The 12,022-nt window shown below is 38.3% G+C and overlaps 2 protein-coding genes across 2 annotated transcripts; both read right to left on the bottom strand.

Moving 5' to 3' along the window:
• Nucleotides 1-2,826: 2,826 nt before the first annotated feature.
• On the bottom strand, nucleotides 2,827-6,740 carry LOC134815232 (zinc transporter ZIP1-like). Its single transcript, XM_063823747.1, has 6 exons — nucleotides 6,548-6,740; nucleotides 6,089-6,388; nucleotides 5,285-5,422; nucleotides 4,918-5,107; nucleotides 3,686-4,514; nucleotides 2,827-3,111 (listed from the first exon to the last, which is right to left on the bottom strand). The coding sequence occupies exons 1-5, from the start codon at nucleotides 6,725-6,727 to the stop codon at nucleotides 4,321-4,323; spliced, it is 1,002 nt and encodes a 333-aa protein (XP_063679817.1). The 5' UTR covers nucleotides 6,728-6,740; the 3' UTR covers nucleotides 2,827-3,111; nucleotides 3,686-4,320.
• Nucleotides 6,741-7,247: 507 nt separating this feature from the next.
• Nucleotides 7,248-11,730, bottom strand: LOC134816170 (lysine--tRNA ligase-like). Its single transcript, XM_063824941.1, has 7 exons — nucleotides 11,629-11,730; nucleotides 11,032-11,412; nucleotides 10,080-10,817; nucleotides 9,722-9,887; nucleotides 9,464-9,601; nucleotides 7,872-7,937; nucleotides 7,248-7,517 (listed from the first exon to the last, which is right to left on the bottom strand). Exons 2-7 carry the CDS (start codon nucleotides 11,394-11,396, stop codon nucleotides 7,308-7,310), a joined length of 1,683 nt encoding a protein of 560 aa, XP_063681011.1. The 5' UTR covers nucleotides 11,397-11,412; nucleotides 11,629-11,730; the 3' UTR covers nucleotides 7,248-7,307.
• Nucleotides 11,731-12,022: the final 292 nt, after the last annotated feature.

Raw genomic sequence — 12,022 nt, 5'->3', positions numbered from 1 at the left:
GCTTGTTTCACAGGTAGAATAAACAAACCTCGCGCGCGCGGCGCTTACATCTGCACCTGAGAATCTCTCAGCAATGTGTGGCTGTCTGCGCGGCGGGCTGTGTATTGTGTATATAGCTGAATTTAAATTTAGATTTATTTGTAAATGTATAATAATATTAAATATGTTTTGATTGATTGTGGTAAATAAAAATTTTTGTTTTACTAAAATTTTTGTTTTACTAAACTGGCACCAAGATTTGTGGTGCCAGTGTGTGGCCGTGGATAGAGCCTTCTTTGCCGCTTTCGGCGGTCGCACGCTACTGCAAGCGAGAGGGCTCTGGTTAAAGCAATATATACTATATACTGTAAGTAAGTAAGTCATCATCCGCAGCTTTGAGTTTTGAAATATATTTTTGTCAATTGTCATCGCGATCGGCCGGTCGCGGTTTTAGGCTTGAGTTCCTTGCTCCAAGAGTAGTAAATCGGAAGCTAGTAAAGCTTTTACAGGCAACTGGCTCTTAACTTTTTGCCAACTACTTTTGGTCATGGTTTAAGTGCTGTCTCACATTTGGAACTTGCACGGGTATAATTTCAATATCCTACGAGATCAGCATGCTAAATTGTAAATTATCTCGCAAAATATCGTTTATCTTAACAATATTTAGAGTTTATGGTTTTGGCACGGCGCACCGCTTATAGCTTTTTCGTTTTCGGCGCTGTGTTGCTACACGCTGTATAGCATGTGGGTCAAGCGCAGTGTCGCGCCTAATCAGCAAAAGCAAAAAGATTGTCATACGTTGCATGCATGACCCGCGCGCCGCGCACGAGTGCGCGGCTCCCCTTGTATCGTTGAAACTCTATAGTGAAACGACAGTGGGGGCGGGGCCGGGGGTAATTACGACGTGATACAAGCAAAAGAGTTTTTAAAATAAATTCTTTTAACATACTCTGTTCTACCAATCAGTTCTGACTGTTGATATTCTTTAAATTTATTTTTGTATCTCAACAATAATGTTGGGTTTTTATTGTAACGCAATGCACTTCTGGGCCGCGCCGCGCATCCAATAACGCTTCTTGCAATGCAACCTTTTGATTCACGATGTCAATCCTTCGCATCTGGTTTTGACGATACAGGGGGAGCCGCGCACTTCGTGCGCGGCGGGTCATACAACGTATGACGAATGCAGATAGGTGAGATGCGAAGGATTGACATCTTGAATGTTGAATCAAAGTTTTTAATATGACGTAGAATTATAGCGATTCCCGTGCAGCCTAAGAATGCGCGTTTGAAGAACATGCTAGCTCTTTTTATTTTGTTAGTCGGGCGAAATCTTGGGTTGTACTGGACCTAACAACAAACAAGTTTATTATCGGATGTCTACTTATAATATTTATTATGATATCATTATTCATTGTAATGCCGTAACACGTAAGCAATCAAATTTAAATTTTGTTTCACTTAAATGCTCGACGCGCGTGCATGCGCGTTGAAGAACCGCGTTTGCGCGAAAATTTGTAGACTTTTGATCAGATCATATAATTTGTCGTTCGCGCGTGACGTGGCATCTCTCATTAGTTGTGCAATACTGTGCACAAATGTACTCGCTGTACGTGATATGTCAATAGATAGACAAAATCTCTATGGAGAAAATGGAAAAACCCATGAGTAATTCTCCATTTTCTCCATTTTCTGCCATGAATTTTGTCTTCGAAATTTCATCTTTAACACCATTTAACACCTAAATTGGACATCCTAACATGTTTATTTACGCTTACTAGGGGCGTAACAAGCTTATGAAAGCTCATAGTAGGCTACTAGATGCTTATACTAGGTTAGTAGAGGCACACTTCAGGCAAACTCATAATTACTCAAGCCTAGTGTAAACTTATTTCTACAGGCTACAGCAGGAGTGAGTAATAGGGGAGAGTAATAGGCACTGAGAAGTGAGACCTACATCCTCGACAGTCGAAACAAGCTCGCACTGCAAAGGGGAGGCCTGCCTTCCGAGATCGCATTACCAGGGGGAAGCCTCGAGTCCAAATTTGTGTATCGAGGGGTAGGTGCAGACTTCGATAAACCGAAAAACCAAAAAAATATTTTCGGCTAATAATGAAGAGGGTAGCATGAAACGTGGAGAAAAGTGGTTTTTAGAAAAACTTTGAAAAATTTTGACTTAGAAAATTTTCGGCCCGAGTCATTCTCGATACGTACCTCTCGTATCGAGAGCTCCCGATTCCGAGCTCGTGTTGCAAAGGGGAGGCCTGCCTTCCGAGATCGCATTACCAGGGGGAAGCCTCGAGTCCAAAATTGTGTACCGAGGGGTAATTTTCTAAGTCAACATTTTTCAAAGTTTTTCTGAAAAACACTTTTCTCCACGTTTCATGCTACTCTGTTCATTATTTGCCGAAAATATTTTTTCGGTTTTTCGAAGTCCACACCTTCCCCTCGATACACAATTTTGGACTCGAAGTAATGCGATCTCGGAAGGCAGGCCTCCCCTTTGCAACAAGAGCTCGGAATCGGGAGCTCTCGATACGGGAGGTACGTATCGAAAATGACTCGGACCGAACATTTTCTAAGTCAACATTTTTCAAAGTTTTTCTGAAAACCACTTTTCTCCATGTTTCATGATACTCTGTTCATAATTGGCCGAAAATATCTTTTTTTAAAATAATTTTTCTCGAAATTCTAAATTTTTCAGGTTTTCAATGGCATAAAATGGCATAAAATGGCATAAAATGGAGACTATTTCTATGGAGAAAATGGAAAAACCTATGAGTAATTCTCCATTTTCTCCATTTATGCCATTGGCCCCCCCCCCCCCCGACAAAATCAAAACTCAAATTTCAAAACATTGAAGCAAAAATTTGCAAAGTACAGTTTTCAATAAAACGACATATTAAGTCATAATAACCATTTCAAACAACGTTTTTTCACAACAAAGTTCAAAGGAATAAATGAGAAATAAATCCGGGAAACTAACATATGTAACCCTTAAAAAGGAATGATCATTCATTTAAGCTGTTTGCATTAGCAATTCTGTTTTATGACAAAAAATTCATGAAGAAATAATAGACAAACTACAAATAGTAAATACGGTATGAATGTTAATTAGATTAACGCTTCATTCTGAATTTAATAGAAAAAGTAGTAGTGGAACAGCAATACTAAGGTAATGGGACTACTGCGGACCCTCTACCGGCCAAACCTTGTTAACAAAGCCGCAGTCAAGGTTCGGTGAACGGTAGTTAAAAGCGCTTAAGGGACATAAGTCAAATTGGTAAAGCAACATCATGTAGTGGACGTCTTAAGAAATGAGGAGTAGGTAGAATGTTAGGTTGCTCCTTTATAAATCGTCTTTTTCTCCGATAATAAGTTGACATCAAGTCTTGAAAATTATTCGAGAAGAATCTCGAATAATTTAGTTGCAGCGTGCCACATGGCTATCTAAACTGCAAACCCTACCCATTGCTGAGCAAGGCCTTTATCTTCTCCGACGAGCTACCGTTCACCGAACCTTGACTGCGGCTTTGTTAACAAGGTTTGGCCGGTAGAGGGTCCGCAGTAGTCCCATTACCTTAGTATTGCTGTTCCACTACTACAGAAATAATCCCGATAACACTCGACCTCTGCCTGATCCAGAGGATATCACCATTTTACCTTCACACAGACATCGAACGCTGTACGAAGATGACGATCAGACCTCATTATTAATAGAAAAAGGGAATTAATATTTTAAACACACGTTAAAAACTTCAACAGTTTTTTAGATTCGCACTTATAATCTTTGTAAGTGCATAGAAACTATCAACAAATAAGCAAAAATAGAACAAACCATTTAATTATCATTTTACTAATTCGGCTTATGGACAAGCTGTTGGGGGCAAATTAAGTTAAGACAAATTAAGCACAGGCAATTAATTAGCTAATACAACACAGTGAAGAGAATAGCTATTTGATAGCGAATTTACTGTTTACAATATTATTATAATAACGAATTTTCAAATTAACCTACTGTAATTTACAAATAACATTAACAAATATATAACTAATTACAATCAAAAGTATTGTTATTTCTTGAGAATATATTCCGATTACCAGTCTTTACATGACCACAATGAATGTTAGTTTATCATACTGAGAAAATTGATTGAGAATATAATATATTGTGTCTTAACTTAACAAATTACGATGTTCTGCAATTAAAGTAGCACTGAAATAACAACGAAACAAAGCTGGGGTTAAGACAAAACCGTCAAATTAGCAATAATAAGTGAATCATCGCTTCACTAACTCGTAAAACATAAAAACATTTAAAAACTGACAGACTTCCCACAGTCACACATTCCCGACCACGCCCTCAATCAAAGATTTACAAAAGTCAGTGCTGGGAAACTCGTGTATCGAGTACATGACAATAGATATAAAGATGAACCCAAAGGTTAAGGATGCCATCTTGAAGAGCTGGTTGATGTGACGGTGAGAGAATTCCGGGGCTACAATCTCCAGGAATGTGACCTGTACGAACGTTCCTGGGATAGTAGGTGGTAAGTTTTGATAAAATAGGAAATATAATATTCACTACCCACGTATTAGTACCACGCAACCCCCGAATTACACTTGAATTACAGCCTGACGTGATATTAAGGTTAATTTGATCATAATATTATTACTTATATTGGAATGGTACAGCGGGTACAGTGATGGGTCCGTGCATTTTATATGAGCAAATCAATACCGTACTTCAAGCAAAAGATACTTGTTTACGCATAATACCGCTGACAATAGTTTTTATTGTGATTGAACTCATGAACAAGGAACATCTTGTAGTTAATTTATAGAATCTCCGAAATGTTCAGTCCAGATATATGCAGAGTAAAGTAACCTGTAGTTAGTTAGTTACTAGTTACTAGTTACTAGTTACTAGTTAGTTACCTGTAGCCAGAGCTTTTAGTACGAATACTATTTTAGTGAGAGTGACGTCAGTAAAATGCTCCACCACCAACATTCCAATACCAATCCCCACAGGGCACGAGATAACGAAGATGGAGAGGGAGATAACAAACTGTTTTATGGTGTGTTTGTCTACATAGAGTTTCAATCCTAGCGCAAATGCCAGGCATACCTGATAGATTTTAAGTTATATTGATGGAGAACTTTAAGTTCTTATGATAAGATTGATTATTCATTATACATACATATGCATATTAACTAAAACTTAAAAATAAGCCCTAACATTTGTTATCTTTGTTAAAAGATGAGACCTGATATCTTGTACAACAATACTTCCCAACATAATGACCTCGTGAATGATAACAGATAAGAACAGTGTGATAAGATCCTCTACAGTATCAGCTAGTCCTATAGCAATACCCTCCAATATAGAGTGTATTGACAGAGCCACCACCAGAATGTAAGCTCCCCAACCTAGCTCCTCCGTCTGAGGGGATTTAATTGTTTAATTGTTATTTAGTTACTTTCCAGCCTAATATAATTGTTTGATCTTTAGAAATGTTGCGTCTTTTGTTAAAAATAAGGAAATACCTTGGTCAGTACGCTCTATGACACTTTGAGTAGAATACCATAACAATGTACATTGTACAATGTACTCTACAGTAACTACGTGTTCAATGTACACTTAAAGTCAGATGTGGTATGTATGAGTAATCTAGTTGAGCTACAACAGTGTATTAGAGCAGTTTGGGTCGACCTTCCCATTAATTGATTATTGAAGGATAAGAGACTGAACTCACAACAAATCACATATCCACACTGTCCCTTGATCAGCCAAGAGAAAACTAACAAGTTTTTTTTGCACAGTACGAAAGTTCTGTATTTTGCATTTGAAAACGAAAACGAAACTTGCGACAAATACCAATTAACCAATTGCTTTGAACCGCTATCGAATAATTATTCTATGCTGTCTGAAATCGTTCTACAAAGTGTATTGTAGCTACATAGATATTATTTATCATGCAGTCTAGCTCAATATCAAGACGCGTCACTTATCGCTTCATACGTAGTGTTGACTGTTGGAACTGTGTACTGATTAGCAACCAGTATACACTATCAACACATGAAGCTAATCTCAAACTGCACAACTAACCATAGCAAAATGAGAGGTGTGACTGTGACCTCCCCCACCATGACCATGCCCTCCTCCACCATCATGGCTGTGTCCGTTCAGTGCCTTGTGGTTATGCGGATCAAACAGCGCGGCTCCCTCATCGTCTTCATCCTCTATCCTTGCTTGTATCTTTACTTCGTGTGCTATGTGTTCATACTCTGCTGCCATGTTCTCTATTATCATTACTGCTATTAGACCCACACAGATTAGCAGCTCTCCTATTGGGTAGGGGGAGTCCATTCCTACTGCACATCTGAACTTAGCTGCTGATTCTGATACCTGAATATTAAATAATTACAACCTGGATATCTCTAAAGTGTGCAAGTTATTTAGAATTTAATTCGTCATATCTTCAAAGAAAATGTATGTAAGAGCTCTTAATTTCTTATTCGTAATCCCATTTAAAATACTGTAAATAACAATAGTAGTAATAATAACCTCAGGAAAGAGATGAATGAATGTAGTACCAATGAGGACACCCCCAGAGAAAGCAGACAGCAGACTGACATGACCTTTACTGATGCTGTTACCTAGCAACAGAGGGGCGAATCCAAACAAGTACACTCCAATAATAAGACTCACTATAGATATTAACTGCCATACCAGTAGGGATTCCATTGTCAGCTACAAAGTGAGATAAGATTAGAGGAAACAAAATCAAAAGAGGGATACAATATATTATATATACCGTCAAATAGCTGATGCAATATTGATATTTATAAATTTGCGAGTCTAAATTCTGACACTGTGAGTGTTACAAGGGAAAAAGCTAGTATAACAAATTGTCTAACTTTCTAAATAAGTATAACAAGACAAAGGTGGTATAATCTTATAAGACAAAGGACAACTGCCCAGGTGTCCAGTGCGGTGTGTGTAGTACTCTGTCAAAAAGGCTCTTCGGGTGCTTGTGAGTGTTGAAATGCAATTTAAGCTGTAAAAGTGACGTAATAATAACAAATGAGGCACATCTGCTCTCATTCTACTTAGCCACCTGTTTACAAACTTACTCGTAGCGTAATCATTTTGAAACCCCCCTCGGCTGATTACGTAATATGTGAACGACCCCTTACAAACTCACTCTGTCTTGTGAAAACACGTACTATTTCAAACTGAATAGAGAAGCAGTAAAACAATGTGACAACGGATAAAACCAATCTATAAAAACTCAAATAAAACTACAAAAACTATCAGTGCACCTTTACGATGACTCCTCTGGTTTAGTTTCCTCGGGTTTCATAGCTGGGAAGAGAAGCACCTCCTTGATATTATAAGAGTTAGTTAGGAACATGACCAGTCTGTCTATGCCTAGTCCGAACCCTGCTGTTGGGGGGAGGCCGTACTCTAATGAAGTACAGAAGTTCTCATCTATAAGCTGAGCCTCGTCATCTCCCGCTTCTTTATCAAGTGCCTGGTGGAGAGGGGGTTAGTGGAGTGGTGGAGGGGGATTTACAAAGATGAGGAGAGGTTAGTTCTACTACAACTCATTCAGTAGAGTGGTGGAGACTGGAGGGGGATTTACAAAGATGAGGGAGGTTAGTTCTACTACAACTCATTTAAAGCTGGTATAACATGGTAAAACTATCAGCAAAATAACAATCTGAAGCAAAAACACGGATCATATACACTGCACACCAACTAACATCAGATCATGGGTGCAAATAACAGCGCATCGCTTTCATTACAAGGGCACAAATGTGCGAGCAGGTCAGATTACTATTTCATGAAGAAAACATAATGTATAAAGAATTAGTCAATTAATTACCTGTTTTTCGAACTGAGCACGTTGCACAAACGGATCGTTCAACTCTGTGTAGGCGTTACAAATCTCCTGAAAGGACAGGACACGGTTTTAACATTATCAGGAAATATTGTGGTAATTTAAGTAATAACTTCGCTAAGTTTTTCTAAAGGAACTTGATCTATTAAGTCCCTTGTATCATTAAAAAAGTCTCCACTTCAAATGTTGTGGGGAAAGTGTGTGAAGAGCTGGTTTAAGTCTGGTATCCTTTGGAGTTACAAGCTGTATTGAGATGTGTGATATGTTGCAACAAACGGTAGCTACAAACAGCAATATGTCTAATCCAATAGAGATTCTGAGGTAGATACAGCCCAGAAAATATTATGTTTTGAATAACATCCAAAGTCTAATCAAAACAGGCCACATGAGTCACAAGCCGTGTTTTAATTCATTGTATGTTTTGTGAGATATAAGACGTATGGAGAGGGGGAGAGCTAAAAGGAGAAGGATGGTAAATTCTGCCCACATTTTGCGATGGCTAGAATCCTGAAGAGTACATGTCTCAATAACGAAAATGGCGGGAATAATTAAACAATTCATACACACCATCTCCGAATGTTTAGTTAAAGTTTAGAATACCATCTCACACTACACACGTGCTATTACCAGGCTTGTAATGGCCTAGATTGAGAGTCCGGTACATTAGTATCCTGATTATAGTGGGTGTAATAGTGTCTACCCCATTTTAGGTATAATACTTTGAGCCACCATTAAATTGTGAGTTCGTTCTTAATTAAAAAGTTCAATGTAGAGTGTAGACCCCCCCCCCCCCGCCCCGATGTAGATTGTAGAATCTACATTCCCTATGTATTGTAGATAGTTTAAGCTTGGATATCCTTCAACTCTAAAGCACGAACTTAACAACAGAGCTCAAACAGCAAGACTATCATTAAACATCCAGCCATGATAACCTCTCAACCTTTGGTCTATTTGGAAATGAACCGGCAGCTAGAAGGTGAACAAAGCATGCCCCAATGTTAATCCCAGCCACGTGGCGTTTATGAAACGAGTACAGAACGTTTCAGAGGGGTCAATGCTGAGGTGGATAGAAACCTCATAGACCGGAAGCCTCATGGAACTTGAAATTAAAATCATTAGTTTCAGTGTACTATCAAATACTGAGGTCATCTTACTTTCAATACTAACGTTCTATCTTTTTAAAGTTTTTTCCCTCAAGAACCTAACAACAGACCACCACCACCACAACAGACGCATATCACAGTATTGATGTTGAACACTAGAAATTTAGAAATACATGTAAACTATAAGACGTCTGTCTAAAAAGTTAAATCACCACCAGCATCAGTGTTTATTAATATCTGAACAACATTCAACCACTTTTTTCGCCTTAAAACAGTTAATTTAAACGTACGGTTCTGATTACAGGCTCTAATGATGTAGTTTTACGAAGATTTAAAGCCTTACATTGTGTGCTTCCCTTCGTGTCCAAAAGCATTATAAGATAAAAGATAATTTGTGATATAAGTTCACCTTTACCACGGTGAAAAATATTAACCATAGAACCTTCAACCTGTAATCCGTAGAATATAACAAACCTTGGTGGCAACAAACAGCTCAAAGCGTTCTGTCAGTCCAGGAGTAGTTCTGTGGTATTTAGCCAGAGGGCACATGATCTGAGGCTGCTCTATTATGAAGGTTGGGTTGTTACATTGGACTTCTATCAGGTCTCCTACCTGTAAAGTTGAGGAATGTTATTTATCAGATTCTGTATTTAAAACTATTCGATAACTATTTATTGTTTACAGAATATACTGGTTATTGAGACGGATCAGCATTATTGAAGGTGAACAAACCATTTTATCAAGAAGTCTTGCGGAGGTTCGTGGGGCGGAACAGTCGATGTTATTTTTAGTACACACGTCACTAAGGAACTCTCTTGCAGAGTCTGACTGAAGTTCGGCAGCGGGAGGGAACTTAACTCCCAACAGTTTCTCCAGTTCAGGAATCATTGGTATTCTCCTGGAATGTGAGAATAGTGGTACAGTGAGACGAACCGAAATCAAAGAGAGCAACAAATCACATAGATACCAAATAATGAGCATAGCAGACGGAGAAAACATCTCTAATGATTATTATTTTTAAAATCTGATTAATATATTATTACAAGTACTAATGAGCTGTTGCTTGATTAATAAGTTTAAAAGAACTAACTTGAAGGGAGGAGTAAAGTCCATGATGATAGGTTCCTCAGCTCCCATTGGTGTAAACTCTACCTTATAATCTCCTGTAATAGCCTTAGCCATCCCAGACAGCATTTCCTCAGCCATCTCCATCAAGTCATTGTAGTCTGCGTACGCCATGTAGAACTCCATTGAAGTGAACTCAGGGTTGTGAGTCATGTCAATACCTTCATTCCTAAAATTCCTCCCGATCTCGTAGACCCTGTCCAGGCCTCCAACTACCAACATTTTCAGATATAACTCAGGTGCTACCCTCATGAACAGGTCCATGTTTAGGTCGTTGTGATGGGTTACAAAAGGTTTTGCTGTTGCTCCTCCGGCGACCATGTTCATCATTGGTGTCTCCACCTCCAGAAATCCTAGATTGTCCAAAAATTTACGAACATAATTGATGATTTTAGAGCGGGTGTAAAATTTAGTTCTCACATCCTCGTTCATAATGAGATCAAGATAACGTTGCCTGAATCTGGATTCCTTATCCTTGAAACCATAGTGAAGTGTGGGCAGCATGTGAAGACAAGGAGTAAGAATGTGCACTTCCTGAGGGATAATGCTAAGTTCTCCTTTCTTTGTTTTTCCTGGATGACCAGTGCAACCAATGATATCTCCCCTGTGGACTCTCGAGTGGACAGCTTCAAAGTCTTGCGTAGAGAATGAGGCATTGGCCATTACCTGAATCTTTACACCTTCTCCTCGCAGATCGTAAAACCTGGAAAGATCATAAATATAGACTGAAAATATAATATAAAATGTGAACAATGTTGAAGTCCAAACAACCGTACTGGACTTATAGTTTTTCTACCCGTGTTAAAAACGTAACAGCTCAAGCACAATTCAGGAATACACACAATTTTAGTTCACAAGATACAGGGAAACAGAAACTTAAAATTATTCGACACAATTCAATGAAAAATAAAACAAACCTGAGTTTAGCTCCAGACTCCCTGATAGAATGTACTCGACCAGCCACTGACACTACTTCTTTTGAATGTTCCCCAGCCTCCAAGTCTTTGTATTTCTCAATGTAAAGACTCAGTGAATCAGTGACATGGAATTTGTGAGGGTAGGGTGTTTCTCCAGCATCCTTGTAACCTAGAATTTGTTTGCATCGGTGTTCATGATACTTTCCAGGATCAAGAGGCTCTTCAACCTTCTTAGGTTTAGCTCCCGTAGAACTTTCCTCAGCAGATTTGGCAGCGTCTTTTGCAGCTTTTTCCTTGGCTTTCTGCTCCAACTTTGCCCGTCGTTTCATCTCATTTTTGCTGAGTTTTGGTTCACCCTCAGACATGTTTGAAGAAAAGTACCTAAACAAAATAAAGTGAGGTTATGAAAATCGGGAATCATGTCATTGAGGAATCAATGAAATCATAAGTTTCTATAAAATTATAATATAGTTCAGAATAGAATAGAAAAGAATATATTTATCTGTTTTGCTTCCAATTTAAAAATAAAAAGGCAACTCAAATAGAGAACAACTTTACACTTCAAATATAGTATGATCTCATTTAATACCAACACACCTTATTCGTGTAGCACAAACAGGAGCGACTTTTGTAAGATATGCTGGTCTTAGGAGTTGATTGAAAAGGGGCACCCACACTCCCGTCTTAGCGCTAAGAAAATTATTGAGTAAATAATTTTACTTTAGCTTTTACAATAATATAATTGGTCACATCATATGTGATATGAAAAAAGAAATGCAATCATGTTTCCTGTGTGGGGCAGGCGTCCACTAAATTTCCCAATCCATGTTGGCATCTCATATTATCTTTCTTTAGGTATATAAAGCGAGACGAGATTATTATGCATATATGTATGTTTACATATCCGTACCATTTTACTGACAACACGGCATCAACTTTAACACAATGTTCCACAAAAACCGTAAAAGATATAAAACTGAAACTTTTTTGA

The sequence above is a fragment of the Bolinopsis microptera genome, chromosome 5, assembly GCF_026151205.1.
Source record: "Bolinopsis microptera isolate Bmic1 chromosome 5, MBARI_Bmic_1.0, whole genome shotgun sequence".
NCBI lineage: Eukaryota > Metazoa > Ctenophora > Tentaculata > Lobata > Bolinopsidae > Bolinopsis > Bolinopsis microptera.
This window is presented reverse-complemented; position numbering and strand designations above follow the sequence as displayed.

What these genes read in the sequence shown, in the direction of transcription:
- LOC134816170 (XM_063824941.1), bottom strand. Translation starts at nt 11,396, where the DNA reads ATGTCTGAGGGTGAACCAAAACTCAGCAAAAATGAGATGAAACGACGG. An exon ending in GAGTCTGGAGCTAAACTCAG is followed by an intron (nt 10,818 to 11,031) that starts GTTTGTTTTATT and finishes TGATCTTTCCAG; the next exon opens with GTTTTACGATCTGCGAGGAG. An exon ending in CAAGACTTCTTGATAAAATG is followed by an intron (nt 9,602 to 9,721) that starts GTTTGTTCACCT and finishes TCAACTTTACAG; the next exon opens with GTAGGAGACCTGATAGAAGT.
- LOC134815232 (XM_063823747.1), bottom strand. Translation starts at nt 6,727, where the DNA reads ATGGAATCCCTACTGGTATGGCAGTTAATATCTATAGTGAGTCTTATT. An exon ending in TCATTCATCTCTTTCCTGAG is followed by an intron (nt 6,389 to 6,547) that starts GTTATTATTACT and finishes TTTAATATTCAG; the next exon opens with GTATCAGAATCAGCAGCTAA. An exon ending in TATCTGTTATCATTCACGAG is followed by an intron (nt 5,108 to 5,284) that starts GTCATTATGTTG and finishes AAAATCTATCAG; the next exon opens with GTATGCCTGGCATTTGCGCT.